At 42.8% G+C, this 26925-nt stretch overlaps 1 protein-coding gene across 13 annotated transcripts in view; it reads left to right on the top strand.

The window, feature by feature from the left end:
* The window catches only part of RALGAPA1 (Ral GTPase activating protein catalytic subunit alpha 1), a 290205-nt gene that overhangs the window by 122483 nt on the left and 140797 nt on the right, over positions 1-26925 (top strand). For 7 of the 13 annotated variants that reach the window (XM_040333068.1, XM_040333062.1, XM_040333061.1 and 4 more), the window contains 3 exons: positions 16521-16642; positions 20458-20674; positions 24920-25096. In XM_040333068.1, coding sequence (XP_040189002.1) covers positions 16521-16642; positions 20458-20674; positions 24920-25096 — 516 coding nt within the window. The remainder of the gene's footprint in view (positions 1-16520; positions 16643-20457; positions 20675-24919; positions 25097-26925) is intronic. The other 6 variants (XM_040333074.1, XM_040333064.1, XM_040333063.1 and 3 more) reach the window with 1 other exon arrangement.

The following is a 26925-nucleotide window of genomic DNA, read 5'->3' as shown; positions in this document are numbered from 1 at the left end:
TTTTTCGAGTTGTAAAAAACGAAGTTTTTTAAAAATGTCATTTAAAACGATGGTGTGTGGGCTTCAAAGCATTTTTCGGGTTCTGAAAAACGAAAAAAAAATATATATATATTCGAACATGCTCTATTTTTTTACGACGTTTTAAACTATGTAGTTTTTCGGCTTGTAAAAAATGGTCGTGTGTGGGCTTTAACGACGTGAAAAACCCGCGCATGCTCAGAAGCAAGTTATGAGACGGGAGCGCTCGTTTTGGTAAAACTACCGTTCGTAATGGAGTAAGCACATTCATCACGCTGTAACAAACAGAAAAGCGCAAATCGTCTTTTACAAACACGAAATCGGCAAAAGCAGCCCCAAGGGTGGCGTCATCCGCATGGAACTTCCCCTTTATAGTGCCGTCGTACGTATTGTACATCACCGCGCTTTGCTAGAGCATTTTTTTCACTATCGTGTGTAGGCAACGTCGTTTTAATGATTAAGTTGAAAAAAACTTAGTTTTTTTCTAGAGGCTGAAAAACTTAGTTTTTTACAACCCGAAAAATGATCGTGTATACGCGGCATAAGGGTAAACCGCTCATGCTATTCCTTTTTTAAAGAAAAAAAAATAGCTGGGAATCCCGTGTTATTGCATTTTCTTATATTTTAAATATAAACAGATCAGTTTAAACATATATAAACGTAAAAAGTTGGACCAAATACATTGTACTATGGTTTCTCCTCAATAGAAATTTGCCAAAAAAAATCGTTTTACGAATATATGGTGTTTCCCTTTATCAAATTACCATATCATTACATAATTTGTTATTATTAAGGATGAGCTCCGGCGTGTTCGCACAGCCCACATGCAGAGCTCGCCAGGAAGTCGGCACTGCACTGCGCTAATCACAGGCAGTGAGACATTCCCTGATCTCTGCAGCCACACATCGGGACAATGTCTCACTGCCTGTGATCAGCGCAGTGCCAACTTCCTGGCGGGGTCTGCACGTGAGCTCATCCTTAGTCAGTATCTGTAGGCTGTTACCCTGCAACTGTACTAACTCATGGCAAGTCAAAATATAAGCAGAAATATTAGCTTCATTAATAATGTAAACCATATCTAAACCCAAAAACAAAAGTATTGCGGTATATTGCAGCTTATTATTCCTTGATAAGGGGCCTGCCTTTAGCCTTCTTTTTTAATTTTTTCAAATTGTTTTACTTTTCCACCTGGTAATCTTGTAAATAACACCCTTTCCGTCTCTGGCTCTCTATTTTCACTCCTTCACTGTATATATGGAGGGAGCATTGGTTGTCACTCGGACTACTCTGCTGATTTAGGCCCAGATTCTCGTACGTGTTACGCCAGCGTATCTCCAGATATGCCGTCGTAACTCTGAATCTGATCCGTCGTATCTATGCGCCTGATTCTTAGAATCAGTTACGCATAGATTTGTATTAGATCCGACCGGCCTAAGTCTCTTACGCCGTTGTATCTTAACTGCATATTTACGCTGGCCGCTAGGGGCGTGTACGCTGATTTACACCTAGAAATATGTAAATCAGCTAGATACGCGAATTCACGATTGTACACCCGGCCGACGCAGTACAGATACGCCGTTTACTTTAGGCTTTTCCCGGCGTAAAGTTACCCCTGCTATATGAGGCGTACATGCGGCGTACCAATGTTAAGTATGGACGTCGTTGCCGCGTCGAATTTTGAAAATTTTACGTCGTTTGCGTAAGTCGTTCGCGAATAGGGCTGGACGTTATTTACGTTTACGTCGAAAGCATTAGCTTCTTGCGGGTTAATTTGGATCATGCGCACTGGGATACTTTTACGGACTGCGCATGCGCCGTTCGTAAAAAGCGTCATTTACACTGGGTCACATTAAATTTAAATAACACACGCCCACATCTACCACATTTGAATTAGGCGGGCTTACGCCGGCCTATTTATGCTACGCCGCCGCAACTTTGGTTTGAGAATACGGCACTTGCCTGTCAAAGTTGCGGAGGCGTAACGTAAATAGGATACGTTACGCCCGCACAAAGATACGCAGTTCTACGTGAATCCGGGCCTTAGACTGCAAACATGTCTTACTCTCTTCATCCCGGTTACATGGTGGGCAGAGGAAATTGTGGTTTACAAAAGATGGCTTGTGCTTTCAGTTCATAGTAAGTGACAAGAACACGGCATTTCTGAGGTGGTCAGCACTTGTGGAAAATTAATCTTTGCCTAAAAACGAACAAAACAAATGCAACCACAACAGAAAATCTAATATTTTCAACTTGCCAACACATCTTACTGTTTCAGAAGAGTCAGTTTGCTTGTCCTCTCCTCCGTTGCATGTCATAGCCCTCCCCCTTCTGGGAGTGTCTAATTATTGTGCAGACCCAGCCCCTCTTCTGTAGCAGCTAAGGGGTACACTATACAGTATCACTTGAGTGACAGCTTTGAGTCTGCCGAGGATGCTTTCATTACATCCAAGATGGCAGCACTCAACCGCTGTCTCAGGGGAGATGAAGAGATTCAACATACAGAAAGGCTTCTTCACAGTATGAGCTGTGAACATGTGCAATAGACTGCCTCAAGAACTAGTTCTGGCAGCTCAGTAAATTGTTTAAAATTCCTAAATGCATAAAATATAACTGGATAGATACATTTTAGTCCTCATGCACACTGGACGTTTTTACGGCATTTTTTTTTTCTGAAGCCAGTAAACACTCCAGCATGTTATCCTATGTGTCCATGCACACATAGGCTTTTATCTGCTTCTTTTTGGGTAGGGGTGATTCATGGCTGGAAAACCCCACAGAAGTAGTGGGTTTGCAGAGGAGTTTTTCAGCTGTAAAAACGATCCATCTCAGAAAAACTCTAAAAACCTTGGCTATTCAGCATTTATGACCTTTTTTGATTGGATGTAAATCCGAATTTTTTATTTTTGATGTCACAATGTACAGTATACGATTTCCTATCTGTGCCCAGTCTTGCCACACAGTGTAAATCCAGCTCTGAGCAATCCTCTTTTATTGTTCAGTGAAATAAAACGGACTTACAAAAACCTTAGTCCGTTCCGCCCCCTTGCTGTGAGTGACAGGTTATTTACATATCTCATGAACTAGCCTGGAGATAGGCATTATTTTTTAATTCCCACCCCCACTCCTTTTCTGAAGTCATGTGGTTACTTTTCTGGATTTCGAATGGATGTTAGTGATCATAGCAGAATTTATTGTAAGGAATACACAGGAGGTGGGCGGGGAGTCTACTGACATCACAACTCCACCCACCGAGCTCCAGACAACAGATCCACATACAGAATCTGCAGTTTTTCAGTTCTTATAACAGACAGAGGGGAAAGATTTGACAGGTAAGGCTACATGCTGGAGGCATCTATATCCTTATAGATCAGCACTATGGCAGTAGTTTAGAAAAGATGGAAGTGGGTTTACATCCACTTTAAGCTTTTGTGGGAGTATAGTTTTGCTAAAAAAAACGCAAACTCTAAAAAAAAAAAAACAATGAAAAACGCTGCTGCAAAATTCATTCTATGGCTAAAGCTAATGATGCATTGTTATAATGTGCAATGTGCATGAGGCCTGAGGCTGGGTTCACACTACTACACTACTTTCATCCTATTTTGCTCTGTGTTCAATGTTTCCCTATGAGAGCGTCTTGTAGCGTCCTACACAAGTCGGTCCGACTTTGAAAATGCTCCCTGTACTACTTTTGGTCCTACATTGATCCTACTTCAGGCCCATTGAATATCATTGAAGTCGGACCAAAGTAGTATCCTGTTCATGAAAGTAGGATGGATGTAGGACCAATGTAGGATAAATGTAGGACCAATGTAGCAGAGCAAAGTAGGATGAAAGTAGTGTAGTAGTGTGAACCCAGCCTTAGAAGTAATAACAGGGGTAGTTGATCCTGTGAGTATCTGATTGCCTTCTGGGGCATCAGGAAGGATCCCCCCTCCCCCCCCCCCCACTGGAGCGAATTGGATTATGCTTTAGTGTGTGTGTTTTTTTTGTTTTGGCCATCCTCTTGATCAACTGTGGGTATAGGATTGTGTATATGGAGGTTTTCTAGTACCTTTTCATAGTTGAACTAGATGGTCTAGTGTCTCCTCCTTCTTTTTTTTTTTTTTTTTTTTTTTTTAACCTGGTCAATGATGTAACTACATAAAAAAGGAAGATTTTACAGGTAAGCAAAATGCCTAAAATATGCTAAAACAAAATATGCATAAACGGCTCTGGTAGTAAAAGGGCTAATGACTGGTAATCTGCAATATATTACATGTATGTTCTTGGGTTTAGATATCCTCTAAGAGAAAATCATGGAACAATTTATTTGGCTCAGAAATTTTGGAGAAATGAATTTGCCTAGCCATGATGTTTCAAAGCTTAGAGGTCCCATTGTAGCGGTGAAAAGCCTCCTCACTCTCCTGTTTTTTTCCCCCCGTAGAACCATGATGAGATACTTTTCACACCAGCACTTCCCCAACAGGAAAAATTCTGACATGTAAAAAGTCGAAATGCCATCACCTTAAAGCGGAGGTTCACACAAAAAGTGAACCTCCGCTTTTTGGATCCCCCCCCCCCTCCGGTGTCACATTTGGCACCTTTCAGGGGGGAGGGGGTGTAGATACCTTTCTGAGGCAGGTATTTGCACCACTTCCGGGTTCCGATCCCCGCGAGGAATTCAGCCTGGCACGTCATTCCCCCCGATGTCTTCTGGGAAACACTGTTTCCAGGAGAGAGCAGGGACCAGTGACGGCGCGCCGCGATCCTCGCGCATGCGCAGTAGGGAATCGGGCAGTGAAGCCGCAAGGCTTCACTTCCTGATTACCTCACAGAGGATGGCGGCGGAAGCAGCCGAGGACCGAGCGATTGCTCAGCCTCGGCTGCTGACATCGCGGGCGCGCTGGACAGGTAAAGTGTCCATTTTTTAAAAGTCAACAGCTGCAGTATTTGTAGCTGCTGGCTTTTAAATTGCATTTGTAACACACAGAAAAATGCACACATACAAGAATGGACAAACTTGGGCCCCATGCATACAGGATGTAAAAAATTCCACTTTCTCTTATCGTCCATGGACGGACACAGCTCCTTAAATCTTGACAAGTGGGGTTATGTTCCCTGTTTACAGGAGAGGACTAGGCAGAAACATGTTAAATAGTTAAATACATGTTACATTAACAGAGTTGAACAGCCCCGCCCAGGGGGCGGTCCCTCCAGACATAACCCTCCTCACTGCAGCTTGCAGCCCCAGTTTCGTTCTGCCTAGCAAAGGAGAAGGACGTATGGCTCCCTTTGGGCCCAGCGCCCTGAGGAGAAATTTTATTTTATTTTACTTATTGGAGTCAGTATCTGGGTCCTTCCCCACATGCTGGTGGTGGCAGCAGGTGTTAGCACCTGTGATTCCCACAGAGTTTTTATTGTTAGTCCTGGACACAGTTTGTGCCAGGGTGGGGGTGGACTGCGGGCGGGCGGTAAAAGAGTGCCCCCTTCCCCCGTTATCCCCTGGGGAATGCTCTGTTATGGAGCCATGGACTAGGTACCTAGTTAAAAAAAAAAAAAGGCAGAATAAGGCATTTATGGGTGCGCTTCTTACTGCTGCAAGGGACTCTCCTAAGCTGCATAGTGCAGCTGGGTTTCCGCTGAGGGCTCGGTCTTTTTTGGATCACACAAATCAGACCGCTGTGTAGGTTTTTTCCTTCTGTGCCCTTCTTTGATAATTTCTGAGATGCGGAATGAGAAAAGCCACTGAGGGCTTTTGTAGTCCCTCACCGCCGGGCGGGAACCCCTACTTGTATGGATCTGACTGATAGAAGATCCGAAGTACTGACCCGTTCCATGTTTACCATGCTGGGGTCTGGCTTGCGGCCTATTGTGGCCACTACACTGGGGTCTCAGTGGTCGCTGGCGCTATTTTTGGGAGATTTTTCAATTACATTGAAAACTCCCATTGGCGCCCATTTTGTCGTAGCCACGCTATGGCGCAGCTTACATTGTGCTGGCCTTTTTCCTGTGGCCGCGTTCTGAACGCTCGGCGGCCATCTTGGAGTAGTCCTGACCCCTAGTGCTGTATACAACTCAGAGTGAGCATTTGGCACCAGACAGTGGAGGAGCACCGACTCTCTCCTGAGGTTATTAGCCTAGCGGACCAGCTGGTCCAGGGCCTCATATAGGTCTGTGATGCTTCATTGAATGCTGCGCCCTTGTTATCCAGGGCGTCTGTTTCAGAATGGTTTTATGCACACGGTGGTGTAGTGCTTAACTCCATTACTTGGGCAAAAGAGTCATTGGTTCGAATCTGCACACTGACTCCAATCTGCACACTGACGCCAATCTGCCTGGAGCTTGCATTGTCGCTCCCTGTGTCTGTGTGGGTTTCCTCCGGGTACTCCGGTTTCCTCCAAAGACATGTGTGCATACACCTACATAATATACATACACACTATGTGTGTGTATTATTTAGGGGCAACCCTCCCAGGCCGTCAAAGGCCCAGCTGGGGGACTAATCTGTCCCTGGGTGCATAAGCCGATCACGCCGGCACCCAAATCCTGCCAATGTATATAGCCTTCCCTCCCTGTCTCTAGGTGGGAGGGGCGGCTTGCAGGTTCACAATTCAGTGAAACCTCCCTGCTCTCCGACTAGTGGGTCTGCGAGGTGGTCTCTTCGGAGTACTAGATAGGGTTTCCTCCTATCCACAGAACAAAGTTCTGTCCTTGTGTCTTCCCCTCCCGGCACGTCGGTCTGCCTTGGGCAGTGTGGGATTTGCTAAGCTGCAAGGTAATTTTACCTTTCCTGCAGGACGAGAGTTTTGGGGTTTTCTATGGGCCTCAGGCCCTAAATACCTTTGTGAACGTCGGGTAGTTCCGCATGGAATCCATTTGTTCGGTGGTAGCTGCGCTTCATCCGGGGGATGTCCTGACGTCCTCGGACATCAGGGACGCATACATGCATGTCCCGTTTTGCACATGTCACAGTGTTTTTTTCTGTGCTTCGTGATGAGAGAAGGGTCTCTGTCAGCCTGTGGCCCTCCCTTTTGATCTGGCGTCAGCACCATGGGTTTTCAGCTAGGAGCTCGCACTTATTTGAATTTTGTTGGGACAGCGAGGCTTTGCCTCATTGGCTACTTTGACGACTTTCTTCTGAGAGCAGCTTCTGTCTCCGACCTAGTGGATGGGTTATTCCCATTCAGACCCTCCGAAGATTCGGGTGGATGTTAAACGTTTAGGCCAGAAAGTGTAGCTCAGTGGCAGCAAGCCTGCCCTACATGTGTGCGACCCAGGGTTCAAATTATGGGCATGCTAGGTTCCGACTCAGCGTTGGAGTATCTAGTGTTGATCCAGACTCCTCAGTGGCAAAGGTCCTTCTTCCCCTGGAGAAATTGCAGACTCTTCAGTCTGCGGAGAAGGTATTGGCATCACGCAATCGGTCTTCTCTCCGGGCGCCTGCTGGTTCAGGGTCTGTGGGTAGCCTCCTTCAAGGTGGTACTGTATGCCCAGTTCCACACCCTGGTTTTCCAGTGGAACTACTGTCCAGGTGGTAAAAATCTCTTGTCTCTGAAATCATTAGATTCCTGTGCGCCACCTAGTCAGAGTCTCTCTGAGTTGGTGACAGAGATTCCCGACTCTTCGGTCCGGGAAGTTGTTCCTTCCTTCCAGTGGTCGGTGTTTACGACGAATGCCAGCTCACGGGTTGTGAACCTGGAGGTTCACAAAACTGGGGGGTCCAGTCGGCCCTGAGTCGCTGGACTTGCGTGGACCTATGACCACACCTCCTTGAATGTGTCTGGTCTCGGTAGCTACCCAGGGTCGGGCCTGGCTAGTGCCTGGTGGAAGACCGCCTGGGAATACCAGGTGCTGTCTACTGTTCATTGTCCTACTATTTTAGGCGATCAGGCTATGCTTCTCCTTGTGGTCGACCAATCTGGTTTCAGCCGGACAACGCCACGGCCGTGGCTTCAGTCTACCATCAGGTATGCCGGCAGGCAGACTACTGGAGTCGCCAGATGCTGGACCAGGGCGACTGGTCTTTGTGCTTGGGGTGTTTCGGCTCCCTTGCAGGAGGTGAGCCTCACATGGCATGGATCTCCTGGCAGCTTGTCTCCGCCGCAAGGGTGTCAGTTAGTGGCCAGGTCTAGTGATCTTGTACAGACGCGTCAGTCGCGCTGGTGGCCCTGTGTTGTCTGTATCGGTGATTTTTTGCCATTCCTCCATGGTAGTTGCTTCCTCGGCCGCTCCACAGAGTGGATGCTGAGGAGATCCCGATGATTCTAATCGCTCCAGATTAATCTCGGCGTCCTTGGTACGCTGATATCGGGCGCCTGGTAGCGGAGGCACCCTGGCGATTGCCAGGGCAGGAGGTTCCTGTCTCAAGGTCCCATACTTCCTCCTGTTGTACAGTCACTGACTTGCTTAACATGGTTATTGGAAGCCAGACTTTAGGTGACCAGGGTCTGTCTGACTCGGTCATCTCAACAGGGCACCGTAGTCTTCTTCCGGAGGATCTACCGTCGCACCTCTCTTGGTGCGAAGGGATGGAGTGACGTCCACGGGCGTACTTTCAATGTCCAGGGTCCTGCTGTTTTTAAAGCTTGGATTGGATCTAAAAATTGCTTAAAGCACCGTTTGGGGGCAGATTTCAGCCTTGGCTGTGTTCTTTTAGTGGCCTTTTTGCGGCCCGTTCCCTGGTGGGTCCCCTTTTTTTGTGTGCAAGGGGTTTGTCATATACTTTCCCCTCTTGGCCCATCTCTTCCCCCATGAGTTTTGACTCTGGTGCTCTCGGTTCTTCAGGAACCTTCCTTTTGGAAACATCAGAGAGATTTTCTCTTGACTCTATCTCAGAAGGTGGCCCCTTTAGTGGCCTTTACCTCTGTTAGAGGGGTTTCTGAGTTGGCGGTCTTGTCTTGCAAGCCGCCATGCTTGATCCCCCATAAGGATTAGGTGATGGTGCGCCCGCGACCTTCCCTTCTTCCGAAGGAGGTTTCGGCCTTTCATACTTTAGGCGTGGTACGCGCTTTGCGGGTATACCAGCCTACTACGGCTCCATTTCGGAGCTTCTGACTCTCTTTTGTGTCGGTGTCTGGTCCACAAAAGGGCCTGGCGGTCTCGTCGACCACCATTTCTCGGTGGATCGGGCAGGCCGTCATACAGGCCTATGCTCCTAAGGGCGGGCCCCCCTTTCCGGTCACGGCACTTTCGACCAGGGCAATTGGTGCTTCCTGGGGTTTTTTTTTCCCGACATCATGCGTCGGTCTCACAGGTGTGCGAGGCGGCGATTTGCTCGTCCGTTCACGCTTTTTCCAGAATTTACATGGTTGCTGTGAGTGCATCTTATGATGTTTTTTTTTTTCAGCCGCTAGTTTTTGCCGGCGGCTGTTTAAAGTTGCACCTCCTCCGTTGAGGAGCTCTGCTTGTTTTGGGGTGAAGTTAAAATTGTTTTTACTGATATATTTCCCACCCCTCGTTTTTTGACACTGCTTGGGGACGTCCCACTTGTCAAGATTTAAGGAGCTGTGTCCGTCCATGGACGATAAGAGAAAATAGGATTTTTTGTACTCACCGTAAAATCCTTTTCTCTGAAGTCCATGGACGGACACAGCTCCCACCCCTCCTTTTTAGGTTTGTACTGCTTGTTACGAACTGAGGCTGCAAGCTGCAGTGAGGAGGGTTATGTCTGGAGGGACCGCCCCCTGGGCGGGGCTGTTCAACTCTGTTAATGTAACATGTATTTAACTATTTAACATGTTTCTGCCTAGTCCTCTCCTGTAAACAGGGAACATAACCCCACTTGTCAAGATTTAAGGAGCTGTGTCCGTCCATGGACTTCAGAGAAAAGGATTTTACGGTGAGTACAAAAAATCCTATTTTTACATGAGTTTGACATTTCTTTTTTTTTTCTCGCCACTAAACACCCCTCTGTTAGTCTGTGTGGCCACGCACACATAGGTGTTTACAGGTTTATTAGAAGAAGACTGTTTAAGTCTAGTACACATGGGCAGAATGTCAGGCAACATCGTCCGGATCATTCGAATCCAGGCAACATTTGGCCCGTGTGTACTGCAGTCAGTCTGAGAAGCCCCCTGTCAGAACACAATAGAACAGCAGGGGAGATTGCTGTACCAACATTGGATAGTTAGTACTGCTCCTGCAGAGCTGTCAGTTGTTTTTTTCGTTCAGCCCTGCTGGGTTGAGGAGGAAAAAACAAGTGTGTACTAGGCTTTAGAGTCTGAAAAAACCCATCACATGCACAGTCAGGAGGGGAGTGAGCAAAAAAAACTCTTGGCACGTCTAAACTGACCTTTTCTTCTGCCAGGAAAAAAGCACTAAGGCCTCGTACACACGATAGGTTAACCCAGTGTTTCTCAACTCCAGTCCTCAAGGCGCCCCAACAGGTCATGTTTTCAGGCTTTCCATTATTTTGCACAGGTGATTCGATCAGTTTCACTGCCTTAGTAATTATCACAGCTGTTTCAATTGAGGGAAATCCTGAAAACATGACCTGTTGGTGCGCCTTGAGGACTGGAGTTGAGAAACACTGGGTTAACCAGAGGACAACGGTCTGATGGACAGTTTTCATCGGTCAAAACCGATCGTGTGTGGGCCCCATAGGTTATTTAACCATCGGTTAAAAAAAAGCCAACTTGCTTTAAATTTAAGCGATGGATTGCTAACCGATAGGTCAAAACCGATTGTTAGTAGGCACAACCATCGGGTAAAAACCCGCGCATGCTCAGAATCAAGTCGACGCATGCTTGGAAGCATTGAACTTTGTTTTTTTCAGCACTTCGTTGTGTTTTATGTCACCGCGTTCTGACACGATCGGTTTATTTATTTAACCGATGGTGTGTAGGCGCGACAGACCATCAGTCAGCTTCATCGGTTAACCGATGACAACGGTCCTTCAGACTGTTCTCACCGGATGGACTGATCGTGTGTACGAGGCTTAAGAGGAAACACCCAGTTGGACATGAGGCCTTAAAGAGTAACTAAACCAAACGATTTAGGCTAGGTTCACACTATGACTCACATGCGGTGCAGTGTGGTTTGAGCCCCCTTGATTTTAAATGGGCTCAAATGGCACTGCATCGCATCATAGTAGTGCACTACTTTGGGAAACGCGCTACAACTGGATCGCATAGTACTTTTGTACCATGTGATCTGGTGCAGGCAAACTCTCTCGCTATTTGCAACCTGCGTTTGGGGTGGTGTTAACCTTGCACTGACGCCCACTGCCATTCGCAAGGGCTTTGTGTTTTGAACTCTGTGCTTGAAATGTGCACAGATTGGCAGTTTTCCACATCACGTTGTGGTGTGAACTGGAGCCTAAATCGCTTGGTGTTTTTTTGTGTTTTTTTTTTCTAAAAGTTAATTTCATAATTTGCTAGTATGCGTCTCATACTAGCACATTATGTTAAACTTGCCTGAAAACAAAGGCTTCCAGCACCGCGCTGTGACCACTTGCAGGTGCTTCTATCCTCACCTGGTCTTCCTTCTGGGTTGGCGAACCCTGGATGTGAGACAGGTCAAGACTAGGAGGATGTCACTCCTGCGCATGGGAGCCACTGTTCATGGCACAGGACACTTAAAGTGGAGTTTCCATCCCAATTTTTTTTTACATTATTGTGCTCATTAGTCCTAAAGTAAAACAACAAAAAATGCCTGTTGCTATGCGGTCCCACGAAATCTGCCTTTGAAAGCACCTAGGATTCTGACATCTCCCTCTAATGCTCCTGGGAAATGTGTGTCATCATTTCCCAGGATGCAGTGCGCTGTCCAATTATCACTCCCCATCCAAGACTTCCAGGAAGTGCTTGTAGGCTTCACAATGCCCACAAGCAAAATGACAATGGTGTAGACATAGTTTTATAAACTATCTTTTTTGAATATCTATGCGGATCGGCGGCGGATTGTAAAATAGTAAGTGACCGGATTTATATTATAAAAACACAGGATGAAAGGACATACATTTAAAAATTGCTAATTGTGGTTGGAACTCCGCTTTAAGGTAGCCATTCCTTCAGAGCGCATGTGTCGGTGACGTCACATTTAGGTGATATTCACAGTAGCTATAGGTAAGCCTTATTATAGGTAAAAGTCAGAGATGGGGGTTTTCCCTAACAGTTACATTCAAGACATGCCTTGAATAGTTACTGTTACAGTTACTAGTGTGTGTATCTTATTTCTAAACCAAACTTTGATGCCATTGAATGAGTGGTGTTTATTAGCTAGGAAAAGCTTTAACTGTGCCCCATTCTGATGAAGGTTTGCTTTGTAACCTGGGCCTGACTTCCCCAGTTCTTTCCCAGTTCATGCTAAGTGTATATCGGATGTACAGTGAGACTGCCTCAGTGTACAGTGATTAAAAGAAAATAGACTTGCACAGCCCGCTGGTAAGTACATCATTGGAGGAAAGGATTAAAGCAGCCATCTGACCAAGAGGGAACATTTTAGCCCCCGAAGCACGTTGGCTTGCTACGAAGGATGAGCTCCAGCGTGTTCGCATAGTACACGTGCAGAGCCCGCCAGGAAGTGTGCACGGCGCTGCGCTAATCACAGCCAGGGAGACCTTTCCCGATCTCTGCAGCCGAGCATCGAGGAAATGTGTCCCTGGCTGTGATTAGCGCAGCGCCGTGCAGACTTCCTGGCGGGCTCTGCACGTGTACTATGCGAACACGCTGGAGCTCATCCTTACTTGCTACCTTTGGACTTCATAATGAAATAAATACTCTTGGACTCATAAACCTTTAGTACGGCACTCTTGTTTTCGCTTTAGACCTTCCTGTATTTTCTTGAGGCCCTTTAGTGCCAGAGAGTTGCCTAACCAAAGTCATTGAGCCCTGCAATATTTTTTTTTTATTATTTCAGGTACCTGTATAACCCCAGCAATGTACGCTTTTCATATACATTGTACATTCACATCAGTCCCTACCCTCAAGGAGCTTACACTCTAAGGTCCCCAATTTACATTCATACATACACATACTAGGGACAATTTAGACGGGATCCAATTAACCTACCAGCAGATCCTTGGAGTGAAATATGGACTTCTCTTCACACTGAGGAATGAAGCCACATTTGCTATGAGTTTTATATCAGAGAGGGAAACGCAAGAATTCTAGGTAATTGAGAATGACAACTGTAGTATTTGCCTATAGGAAAAAATAAATAAAAAATCATATATTTTGCATTGAAAAGGTATAAATATATATTGGGCTTTTATGTGGCGTGCATTTGTATTCAGCCCCCGTGTCTGTAGAACCACATTTCACTGCAATTACAGCTGCAAGTCTTTTTTGGGATGTCTCTACCAGCTTTACACATTAAGGCCCCTTTCACACTGGGCGCTGGCGGTATAGCGGCGCTATCCCGTTGTTTTTACCGCGATATTCGGCTTCTAGCAGTGCGGTTTTAACCCCCGCTAGTGGCCCAAAAAGGGTTAATACCGCCCACAGTGTGCCTCTACAGAGGTGCATTGCTGGCGGTATTACCACGGTTTCCCATTACTTTCAATGGAAGGAGCGGTAAACAGCATGCTCCAAAGATGCAGCTAGCAGGACTTTTGGAGCGGTCCTGCTAGCGTACCGCTTCAGTGTGAAAGCCTTAGGGCTTTCACGCTGAAGACGGCAGGGCAGGATTTTTTCAGGCGGTATTTTGGCGCTTTTTTTAGCGCTAAACCGCCTGAAACACGTGTCAGTGTGAAAGGGGCCTTAGAGAGTAAAATTTTTGCCCGTTCTTTGCAAAATAGCTCAAGCTCTGTCAGATTGGATGAAGAACGTCTGTGAATAGCAATTTTCAAGTTTTGCCACAGATTGTCAATTGGATTTAAGTCTAGACTTTGACTGGGCCATTCTAATACAATAAATATGCTTTGATCTAAACCTAAACATTGTAGCTCTGGCTGTATGTTTAAAGCGGGGGGTTCACTCGGAAAAAAAAATGTAACATTAGATTGAGGCTAATTTTACTAAGCAGAATCGGGTGTTTTTTTAAAAATCAATGCAGTATTTACCGTTTTAGAGATAGATGTTCTTCGTGGCTTCCAGGTATGATCTTTGGGACTGGGCGTTCCTATTTGATTGACAGCCTTCCGACGGTCGCATACAGCGCGTCACCAGTTGCCGAAAGAAGCCAAACGTCGGAGCGGCTCTATACGGCGCCTGCGCACCGACGTTCGGCTACTTTCGGGAACTCGTGACGCGTTGTATGCGACGGTCGAAAGAGCTGTCAATCGAATAGGAACGCCCAGTCCCGCAGCCCGTACCCGGAAGACGCGGAGAACATCCATCTCTAAAACGGTAAGTACTGCATTCATTTTAAAAAAAACGTCCGATTCTGCTTAGTAAAATTAGCCTCAATCTAATGTTAAAAATTGATTATTTGGGTGAACCTCCACTTTAAGGTCGTTGGAAGGTAAATCTATGCCCCAGTCTCATATCTTTTGCTGACACCAACAGGTTTTCTTCTAAGATTGCCCTGTATTTGGCTCCATCAAAATTCCCATTAACTCTGACCAGCTTCCCTGTCCCTGCTGAAGAAAAGCATCCCCACATCATGATGCTACCACCACCACCATGTTTCACGGTGTTGTGTTTAGGGTGATGTATAATGTTGGTTTTCCACCACACATTGCGGTTTTGCTCTTAGGCCAAAAAACTCAATTTTGGTCTCATCTGACCAGAGCAGCTTCTTATACAAGTTTGCTGTCCCTTCCACATGGCTTTTGGCAAACGGAAAACGGGATTTCTTGTGGCTTTTTCTCAACAATTGCTTTTTTCTTGCCACTCTTCCAAAGTCCAGATTTGTGGAGTGCACGAATAATAATTGTCCTGTGGACAGACTCTCCCACCTGAGCTGGGTGGATCTTTGCAGTTCCTTCAGTTACCATGGGTCTCTCGGCTGCTTCTCTGCATAATGCTCTCCTTGCCCGACCTGTCAGTTTAGGTGGACGGCCATGTCTTTGTAGGTTTGTAGTTGTGCCATACTCTTCCCATTTTTGGATGTGATGAATTTGAACAGTGCTCAGTGAGATGTTCAAAGCTTGGGAATTTTTTTATAACCTAACCCTGCTTTAAACTTCTCAACAACTTTGTCCCTGACCTGTCTGCTGTGTTCCTTGGCCTTCATGATGCCGTTTGTTCACTAAGGTTCTCTAACAAATGCTGAGGGCTTCACAGAACAGCTCTATTTATTTATACTGAGATTAAATTACACACACGTGGACTCTATTTACGAATTAGGTGACTTCTGAAGGCAATTGGTTCCATTTTAGTTAGGGGCATCAGAGTAAAGGGGGCTGAATACAAATGCACGCTACACTTTCAGATGTTTATTTGTAAAAAAAAAATTGAAAACCTATTATTTTCCTTCCACTTCACAATTATGTGCCACTTTGTGTTGGTCTATCACATACCATCCCAATATATATATTTATACACACACCCACACTTTTTTTTTTTTTTTTAATGCTTAAAGTGGAGTTCCACCCATAAATATAACATTACATCAGTAGTTTTAAAAAAATGTCATTAGTCCTTTAAGAAAAAAAACATTTTTTTTTTTAGATGCCTTCAAAGTGTTGTTGCTAGGCAGAATAGTTAATCTTCCCACTTCCTGCACCTAGGTGCTTAAGCTTCCTAACCTACACCACACAGACTCCTGGGAATGTAGTTGGTGTAACTTTCCAGGAGTCTGCACTCCCCAGTCTCGAAGAATCATGTGACTTGGACAGTACAGGTGCTGAAACCTGATCTGAAACCTATTACACTGCTTGTGCAGCACTGAGCATGTGCAAGATCTGCAAGGCTGAAATCCAGGAAGTCATACAGTCTGGCTTCATGATGCCCACACTTAAGATGGCCCCAGTCAATTTTATAAAGTGTCTAAATTCTGTAACAACCTAAAAAAACGGACCTTAGTTTACAGACTAACTTTACTAGAATACATTAAGCTTGTGTATTACAGGGGTATTTATATTCAAAAAAGTGAAATTGTGGCCGGAACTCCGCTTTAATTATTCCAAAATATAGGAGAGAACAAGCCAGACCTTTGTACCCTGTTTTGTGCACCATTTACTTTTTTCCGATATATTTTTCGTAAATGTATCAAACTTTTTTATGTTTTTTTTTTTTTTTGTTTTGTTGTTTTTTTTTATATGGGTTATTCAGAGATTAGATCAGGAAATCGGCAGAAGACAAAAATTGCCTGCCTCTACTATTTTTTGGATGAATTCTTCTTAGCAAATGGACATCTACCCTTTCTCTACCCTGCCAGCTCTGCTTCAAGGAATGACGATGCTTTAGAATTTTGCCCAAATTTGACTAACTGCTTATTAATGAATCCACAAACAGTTGTGCACTTACTAATTCCAAACACAGCTACAACAGTGGTGAAACCCCTTCCCTAACAGCATGCTTCACCCCTGTATAGACTATTCCCTGGTTGTGTCCCAGTAAGTCCTTGCGTTTTTGCTTAGCATTTAACCATAGGTAAAGCATACCCTAAATTACTTATTTTTCCTATTTCCTTTGTAGCCAACAAGGAAGATTTGACTTCACAGTTAAATGACCTTAACAGTGAGATCAACTCAAGCTCCAATATCCCAGATCTAATGGATGAATTTATTGCAGAGAGGTTGAGGTCAGGCACTGGCCCAGTAAGTATATGATCATTGTCTGATAAATGTTTTATTAATGTAGTCTAGACATAAGCAAAACAAACAAAAATGTGTACATAAATCTGTTTAAATTTGTTGAATTCATTTAATTTGTTTTCAGAATTTTGTTTTATTTGTTGGAATTTGATAAAAAAAATCGGAATTTGGTCGAAATTAACTAAATTCGATTGAATTCGGAAAATTGCAGTGGAATTTGGAAAATTTAAATGTATTCTATTTGAATTTTTGAAGATGGTTATATTCTTTCTATTCCATTTTATTCTATTGGTTTTAATTTTCTTTTATGTTTATCTATTCTATTATTTTCTGTTCTATTTGAATTCAAATTTATTCTATTCGAATTTTGAAAGATAGTTATATTCTTTCTATTATAGTATATTTTGTTCTCTTATTTTTTTTTCTATTCTGCTTGACTTTGAATGAATTCTATTCAAATTTTATTCTTTTTGGAATTTGAATTTCAGATATATATTTATTTAAATAGAAAGGAATATATTATCTGAAATTCAAATTTTGAAAAGAATAACATTTGAATTTTAATAGAATTCATTCAATAGAATTACATTTCAATATAAAAGAATAGAATAGAAAAAAACAATAGAATAAAATAGAATTTAACAATTTCCCAGGATTCTAATAGAATAAATTTGAATAGAATAAAAAACGGTAGAATAGGAAAAACAATAGAATAGAATTAAATAAAATGGAAAGAATAATATATATTTATTTAAATAGAAAGAATATATTATTATTTTTTCCATTTTATTTAATTCTATTCTATTTTTTTTTCTATTCTATCCTTTTCTATTCTATTCAAATGTATTCTATTAGAATCCTGGGAAATTGTTATATTCTATTGTTTTTTTTCTATTCTATTCTTTTATATTGAATTAAAATTTAATTCTATTGAATGAATTCTATTCAAATTTTATTCTTTTCGAAATTTGAATTTCAGATAATATATTCTTTCTATTTAAATAAATATATGCTGTGCTTTCCATTTTATTTAATTCTATTCTATTGTTTTTTTCTATTCTATCCTTTTCTATTCTATTCAATCCTTTTCTATTATATTCAAATGTATTCTATAAAAATCCTGGGAAATTGTTATATTCTATTTTATTCTATTGTTTTTTTTCTATTCTATTCTTTTATATTGAATTAAAATTTAATTCTATTGAATGAATTCTATTCAAATTTTATTCTTTTCGAAATTTGAATTTCAGATAATATATTCTTTCTATTTAAATAAATATATGCTGTGCTTTCCATTTTATTTAATTCTATTCTATTGTTTTTTTCTATTCTATCCTTTTCTATTCTATTCAATCCTTTTCTATTATATTCAAATGTATTCTATAAAAATCCTGGGAAATTGTTATATTCTATTTTATTCTATTGTTTTTTTTCTATTCTATTCTTTTATATTGAATTAAAATTTTATTATATTGAATGAATTCTATTCAAATTTTATTCTTTTCGAAACTTGAATTTCAGTTATTATATTCTTTCTATTTAAATAAATATTTATTCTTTCGATTTTATTTTATTCTATTCTGTTTTTTCTATTCTATCCTTTTCTATTCTATTCAAATTTATTCTATCAGAATCCTGGGAAATTGTTATATTCTATTTTTTTCTATTGTTTTTTTCTATTCTATTCTTTTATATTGAATTAAATTTTAATTCTATTGAATGAATTCTATTCAAATTCAAATTTTATTCTTTTCGAAATTTGAATTTCAGATAATATATTCTTTCTAATATGTTATTCTTTCCATTTTATTTAATTCTATTCTATTGTTTTTTTCTATTCTATCCTTTTCTATTCTATTCAAATTTATTCTATTAGAATCTTTGGAAATTGTTATATTCTATTGTTTTTTTCTATTCTGTTCTTTTATATTGAATTCAAATTTCTCAAAGTTGGTTATTTTTCTTTTCTGTTCTTTTATTTTCTATCCTAATTCAAAAAAATTCTATTTGAAATTCGAATTTCAGAAGATGGTTATATTGTTTCTATTTTATTCCATTCTGTTCTATTATTTTTGTATAGTATTCTATTCTATTCTATTTTCTCTTCTATTTATTTTCTTTTTAGTTCTATTCGGAAATTCAAATTCGAAAAAGTTTTGAATTGGATTCCAAATTTATCCGTTGTTTTGTTGTTTTAGATTTGTTTAAATTCATTACTATTGTAATTCGAAATGAGGAAAAATTTGTCCGAATTTCGATTTGGGACAAAACGAACCGCACATACCTAATGTAGTCATTATGTGATATTGTGACGTCCAGAAAGCTCTTTCAAGGGTATTCCTGTATCGGAAACCATTCTCTGTCTTAACATAAAACTGACAAGTGTAATGCATATTATCTGCTCAGCTTTGTACAGGAAGTGAAAAGTGTTACACTGCATAATGCATTATGGCCTGGTGGGAAAAAAAACTAGGCCCAACTTATTTCATGATGCTGTGGCTTCAGGAATGTTTAATTACTTAGCCCAGACCTATTGATCTGCTGATATAGTGATTTTGCTATTTTCGTATATGTTTTACTTGATTTGTAAATTTGTAGTTAGGTCATTTTGAAGTCATTATGGTAAACATTGTTTTTTAACATTTGACAGTTAAAAAAAATAAGTATTTGATCAAAAGCGTCTGCTGTGGATTGGTTTGTAAAATGGATAACTTCACCAGCTTTAAAAGTTTCCTTTTCATAATAGATTTGTTTTATATCTTGTGAATGTGTCGCATATTGTCAGCCTGGAAAGTCTTAAAGGGGTTGTAAAGGTAATTTTTTCACCTAAATATCTTCCTTTACCTTAGTGCAGTCCTCCTTCACTTACCTCATCCTTCCATTTTGCTTTTAAATGTCCTTATTTCTTCTAAAAATTCCTCACTTCCTGTTCTTCTGTCCGTAAATCCACACAGTAATGCAAAGCTTTCTCCCTGGTGTGGCGTGTCGTGCTCGCCCCCTCCCTTGGACTACAGGAGAGTCAGGACGCTCTCTACGTTGCAGATAGAGAAAGGAGCTGTGTGTTAGTGGGAGTCCTGACTCTCCTGTAGTCCAAGGGAGGGGGCGAGCACGACACTCCACACCAGGGAGAAAGCCTTGCATTACTGTGTGGAGTTACAGACAGAAGAACAGGAAGTGTGGATTTCTCAGAAGAAATAAGGACATTTAAAAGCAAAATCTAAGGATGAGGTAAGTGAAGGAGGACTGCACTAAGGTAAAGGAAGCTATTTAGGGAAAAAAAATACCTTTACAACCCCTTTAAGTGTGTAATGGACAGGATGATCAATATTGAAAATACTTTGAATTGTGGCTATTGTTATTTAGACCCCTTTTACACTGAGCCGCCCATAGTGTCGGCGGTAAAACTCTATTTTTACCGCCGGCGCATTTCAGACACTAGCGGGGCGGTTTTACCGCTGCTAGCGGCCGAGAAAGGGTTAAAACCGCCCACAATGCGCTGCTGAAGCTTGATTTCAATGGGCAGCAGTGGGGGAGGAGCGGTAGACACACCGCTCCAAAGATGCGGCTAGCAGGACTTTTTTTTTTACCCTCGGGCTTTCCCACTGGAGACAATGAAGCGGCTGTTTGAGGGCGGATTGCAGAGACAGTTGCCTCCATTAGTAAGAGTTTAGGCTGAGATTTTAGGGTAAATGGTGGGAATGTGTTGTTCATCTTGGAAGTATATTTTTTTGATCATTGGGATTCTTCCCATTTATGATATCCAGTTATCTGATGACGAGTTTCGCCCTTTTTTTTTCTATTTCTTTTTCTCCTCACAGACACTTACACGCAGAGGTAGCAGTCCTGGTAGTCTAGAAGTTCCAAAAGATTTGCCAGACTCCCTAAATAAACATTGTCAGATGCGTCCAGCAGATGATCCCGGTGTCCCATCAGAGTGGACGTCTCCAGCTAGTGCTGCAAGTAGTGATCTGCTTAGCTCAGACAGCCACTCTGACTCGTTTAATGCTTTCCAGTATGATGGGAGGAAATTTGAAGGTGAGCAGTTTTACTTGTATGGCTAACTTTAGGTATGTGGGTATTGCCATAGCCAAGGCATGTTAACCACTTCATTACTGGGCACTTAAACCCCCTTCGTGTCCAGACCAATTTTCAGCTTTCAGCGCTGACGCATTTTGAATGACAATTGCGCGGTCATACAACACTGTACCCAAATTATATTTTTATCATTTATTCCCCACACATAGAGCTTTATTTTGGTGGTATTTGATCATCTCTGGGACTTTTTTTTTTTACCGCTATAAACCGAAAAAGACAGAAAATTTGGAAAAAAAACACAATTTTTTACTTTTTGTTATAATAATATCCCATTTAAAAAAAAAAAAAAAAATTTCCTCGGTTTAGGCCGATACGTATTCTTCTACATATTTTTGTTAAAAAAAAATCGCAATAAGCGTTTGGTTTGCGCAAAAGTTATAGCGCCTACAAAATTGGGGATGGATTTATGATTTCTTTTTAATTTTTTACTAGTAATGGCGGCGATCTGCGATTTTTTTTTTTTTTTGTCAGGCCTGCGATATTGCGGCGGACATATCGGACACTTTTGACACAATTTTGGGACCATTCACATTTATACAGCGATCAGTGCTATAAAAATGCACTAATTACTATGTAAATGTGACTGGTAGGGAAGGGGTTAACACTAGGGGGTGAGGAAGGGGTTAAATGTGTATCCTGGGTGTGTTCTAACTGTGTGGGGGGGTGACTGGGGGAGGTGACCGATGCTGTGTCCCTATGTACAAGGGACACAGATCGGTCTCCTCTCCTCTGACAGCACGTGGAGCTCTGTGTTTACACACAGAGCTCCACGTCCCTGCTGTGTTACCGACGATCGCATGTACCCGGCGGACATCGCGGCCGCCAGGTACACGCATCGGCTTCCCAACAATGCGCCAGGACAGTGTTTACCCGATGCGCCCCCCCCCCCCCCCGCGGCGCGCGCGGGTTATGTAAACAATAGGACGTCTAAAGACGTCCACTCGCAACTTCAGGTCCGCGCTGCAGACGTCTTTTGTCTATAGCACGGATCTGTAGTGGTTAAAGTGTAATCCCTTATTTAAACCTAATTAATCTTAAAAATATTCCCTCTTAATACCTATGCTAACCTGTGTATGAAAGATGTATATACAGTACTTGCCTTTTTAGGCTGCTCCTGTCCAGTCATCTGATCCGACTCTCCTGCAGGGGAGAGGAGGAAGCACCAACAACATACTGTATGGGCAACCTTGCCACCTCAGGCTTTACTAGCCATTTTGGGCTCTATACTCCTCCTTATAGCTGCCATTGGCAGATAAAAGGGGAGATCAGATGACCAGAGTAGCCTAAAAATTGCTACATACAATATCTCACAAAAGTGAGTACACCCCTCACATTTCTGTAAGAATTTTAGTATATGTTTTCATGTGACAACACTGAAGAAATTACACTTTGCTACAATGTAAAGTAGTGAGTGTACAGCTTGTAGAACGGTGTAAATTTTCTGTCCTCTCAAAATAACTCAACACACAGCCATTAATTTCTAAACCACTGGCAACAAAAGTGAGTACACCCCTAAGTGAAAATGTCCAAATTGGGCCCAATTAACAATTTTCCCTCCCTGGTGTCACATGACTTATTCGTGTTAGAGGGTCTTGGGTGTGAATGGGGAGCAGGTGTGTTAAATTTGGTATTATTGCTCTCACTCTTTCATACTGGTCACTGAAAGTTCAACATGGCACCTCGTGGCAAAGAACTCTCTGAGGACCCGAAAAAAAGATTTGTTGCTCTACATAAAGATGGCCTAGGCTATAAGAAGATTGCCAAAACCCTGAAACTGAGCTCCAGCATGGTGGCCAAGACCATACAGAGGTTCAACAGGACGGGTTCCACTCGGAACAGGCCTCGTCATGGTTGACCAAAGAAGTTGAGTGCACATGCTCAGCATCATATCCAGAGGTTGTCTTTGGGAAGTAGACGTATGAGTGCTGCCAGCTTTGCTGCAGAGGTTGAAGGAGTGGGGGTCAGCCTGTCAATGCTCAGACTATACGCTGCATCAAACTGGTCTGCATGGCTGTTGTCCGAGAAGGAAGCCTTTTCTGAAGATGATGCACAAGATAGCCCACACACAGTTTGCGGAACACAAGCATACTAAGGACATGGATTACTGGAGTCATGTTCTCTGGTCTGATGAGATCAAGATAAACGTATTTGGTTCAGATGATGTTAAGCGTGTGTGGTGACAACCAGGTGAGGAGTACAAAGACAAGTGTGTCTTGCCTACAGTCAAGCATGGTGGTGGGAGTGTCATGGTCTGGGGCTGCATGAGTGCTGCCGGCACTGGGGAGCTACAGTTCATTGAGGGAACCATAAATGCCAACGTGTACTGTGACATACTGAAGAAGAGCATGATCCCCTCCCTTCAAAGACTGGGCCGCAGGGTAGTATTCCAACATAATGAACCAAAACACACCTCCAAGACGACCACTGCCTTGCTAAAGAAGCTGAGGGTAAAGGTGGTGGACTGGCCAAGCATGTCTCCAGACTTAAACCCTATTGATCATTTGTGGGGCATCCTCAAACAGAAGGTGGAGGAGCGCAAGGTCTCTAACATCCACCATCTCCATGATGTCATCATGGAGCAGTGGAAGAGGACTCCAGTGGCAACCTGTGAAGCTCCATGCCCAAGGTGGTTAACGCAGTGCTGGAAAATTAATTGTGGCCACACAAAATATTGACACTGGGTCCATTTTGGACACTTACTTGGGGGTGTACTGACTTTTGTTACCAGCAGTTTAGACATTAATGGCTGTGTGTTGAGTTATTTTGAGGGGGCAGCAAAGTTGCACTGTTATAAAAGCTAGTCAGTCAGTGCCGGATCTGCTCCCAGTGGTACCATGATAATGAGGCCCTCATCCTCATAAGAGAATAGATTTTGCATATCCTGCTGACTATGCCAATAATACTGCTTAAAGGGTCACTAAAAGATTATTTTTTTTAGCTAAATTGCTTCCTTTACCTTAGTGCAGTCCTGGTTTCATGTCCTCATTGTTCGTTTTTGCTCAGATGTTGTTCTATGGCTTGTCTCTTCTCCCCACTTCCTGGTTGTCTGTTTGAGAAAAGACACAGAGCGAGGTTTCCTGCTGTGGGGAGTAACGTGCTCGCTCCCTCCTCTGTACACTGCATCTCTGCGTCTGGACGCTGTGTACGTCTTCCAGACTGCAAGGAGGTGTGAATTACTGCGTGTGTCTGTAACACCCCAGCACCTCCTCTCTTTCATTAATTGCAGTACAGCCGAATGGAAGGGGGTGGGTGCGCTCTGCCTCCTCCAGCCCCCTCTCTCCTCCAGCCCCCTCTCTCACTGTGCCCGCCCACACTTCAGCCAGCCTGTGTGATCCATCGCTGGGCGGTATAGTGGGTGGGCTATTCAAATCTTTGCACATAGTGCGCGTCCCGGTTTTTTAACTGCGCATGCGCGATGCGCAAAGGATTCTGGAAAATGTAGTTCCCAGCATGACGGCGACGTCGCTTTTATGAACGAGCGCCGAGAATGAGGAAATCTAATGCAGAAACGAAAGTAGATAGCAGAAGGTAAGAGATATGAAGGGATTTAATCCCTTGTCACCATTTTTAAAACCTAAATCAATAACCTATTAAGACTTTATACGATACTGTAGTGCATTTTAGCCCAAATTTTTTTTCCTTTAGTGATCCTTTAAGTATTTAACTGTCTATATGCTATGACGTTATATGCTATGTGTATATACATTGTACTGCTAATGCGCTGTGTTGGTAAAGGTGAAGTACAGCCAAAGCTTGTTTGGCAGTACTTTTTCTGTGGATCACAGGAGTGAAACATCTTCTGCACTCCTGTGATCCATCTTCAGCTGACAGTCAACAGCTCTCTGCTCACAGAGCTCTAAAATCCGAGTGATCATCAGTGTTTGATCGCTCGATTCTCGGCCTTGGAGCCGGCAAGGGACAAATGTAGCATCGGGACCGATGCTGCATCCACCTAGGTGTAAGTATGATTAAAGAAAAAAATTCCCATACTTTTGTTTGCATCATTTTGGGTCTAAACATCCATATATTATCATAGTAAAGAGAGTGTTCTGGTCAGGCCCAGCGAATATGTTGTGTTAGCTTGATGGTTTTCTTCCTATTCTGTTATAGTTAGACAATAAATCTGACACGTCTAGAAAAGGACTAACTATAGGAGCTAATGTATGTAATTTTTTTGCATTTTAGCAGGCTTTCCGTTTGGGAATGAGTCTGCAGTCCCTACCACAGTGGAAGCAGATTCTGGGTCTGTGCAGCTCAGTGTAGAAGAGCAGGACGTGGTCAGTCTTAATGCACTTCACATTGACTCTGAAAACTGCAGCCTAAACCAGCAGGCCCTGTGTGCTGAAATGTTGGTTCCAGCAGGTAAGCTTACATTACATTGGCTCATTTCATTTCTTCAGTCTCTAAACATTTTGGAGTTTTAATGTATCTGTATTATTTTTTATCCAGAATACATTGGGACTTTACATCGTGTTAATCTGTACTTTTTTTTGTTGCAGCATGTCTTGTGTGCAGTTTCTAAATGTGCTGTATGTACGCCAAGTTTGTGAAAATGATTTCATACTTGTATCATTCTATCAATGCATCTCCATGTCAAACAAAGAATGCAACAAAAAATTAAAAATAGGGTGCTTTAAACAGAAGATTTAAAGCGGTTGTATACCCAAATTTGACATTTTGACACCTGTATGGTTTAGGAGATATTCCCTTTTAAATGCAGCCCCTGACGTCAACCGTGCATGCGCTCTGAACGTCCATCTGAATGTCCGGCAGATGCTGCCGGACCTTGCTGGGAAGAAAACTCATGCGCGGGAGTGACGTAATCGCGGCTTCAGCCACTCGTGGCGTCAGAGCCGCAAACCCGGAAGACACACCAAGGGCAAGATGTCTGCTCCCTCGGCATGGAATGGGCTCCTGTACAGGGGCTTCCTTTTTTTTTTTTTTTTTCTTCCTTCATGTGCGGGATACAACCGCTTTTAAATTGGCTTTTACTCTTTCCCATCCATGTAGCTTAATTTCTCCTTTAAAAATGCAATCTTACATTTTGGCTTATTTCATTGAAAGTTGATCACTGGTTGGAAACCAAAAGTGTAACCAGTTCATTACTTTCTTTAAGTTGTCAGTTGTCATATTCTTATAGGCTACTGCCAAAAGTTTCTTATTGCAAAATAAGCAAACTAGTTCCTGGCATACTTGCTGGAACAAAAATAAATAAATTGGACTTACTCGTTATCTTTTTTTAAGTTTCATTTTCAGATATACACTATATGTGCTCTTATTGGCGTGTTTCCATGAAAATAAGACCTAGCGCTATTTTCCAGGAGGGCTGCAATATAAGCCCTACCCTGAAAATAAGCCCTAGTTCGGTGCGACGCCGCTTGGCGCTCTTCCGATCTCTTTTCTCAGCGGGGAATCTCGGCCCCCCTCCCTGCATTTCTTAGAGCGGGGAAGACAGCTCAGGGCGGGCCATAGAAGCGCCGAGCAGGACTCGGCTGATCTCCCTTTCTCTTGGGTGTCAGCGGGGGATATCGGCCTCCCTCTCTCTGCACTATAGTAGCCATGGAAGACGGCTCAGGCTGGCCTTTGAAGCGGATGTCAGTAGGGGGATCTCGCCCCCTCCCGCTGCAGTGCTCAGAGTGGTGGAAGACAGCTCAGGCAGGCCATGGAGGAGGTATTTGCACTGTTGCATTGCAGTAACACGTACCTTTTGCTTTATATGATCTTGTAAAAGAGGGGATTCTGTAATTTTCCAACCACTGGGAAGATGGCACATTGCATGGCGAGCGCTACCCCAAAAATAAGCCCTAGTATGTTTTTGGCTGACAAAATGATTATAAGACCCTGGCTTTTTTTCAGGGAAACACGCTAATAAAGTAATCTGAATCTTATAGCCACAGTTGTGCAGCTGTAATTTTCTGAGGAAGAGTTGAAGACTGGGCCAATTTATTATTGTTATACAGTGGCTAGGTGGTTAGCACTTCCTCCTAGCAGCACTAGGTTCGCCAGTTCGAATTTCAACCATGGTACTACCTACCTGGAGTTTGCATGTTCTCGCTGTGCCTGCGTGGGTTTCCTCCGATACTCCAAAGACATGCTTATAGGCTGATCATGTCTAAATGGGCCCTAGTTTGTGGATGCATGAATGTGAGTTCGGGACTTTAGATTGTAAGCTCCTTGAGGGCAGGGAGTGA

This window comes from Rana temporaria, chromosome 13, assembly GCF_905171775.1.
Source record: "Rana temporaria chromosome 13, aRanTem1.1, whole genome shotgun sequence".
Classification (NCBI taxonomy): domain Eukaryota; kingdom Metazoa; phylum Chordata; class Amphibia; order Anura; family Ranidae; genus Rana; species Rana temporaria.
This window is presented reverse-complemented; position numbering and strand designations above follow the sequence as displayed.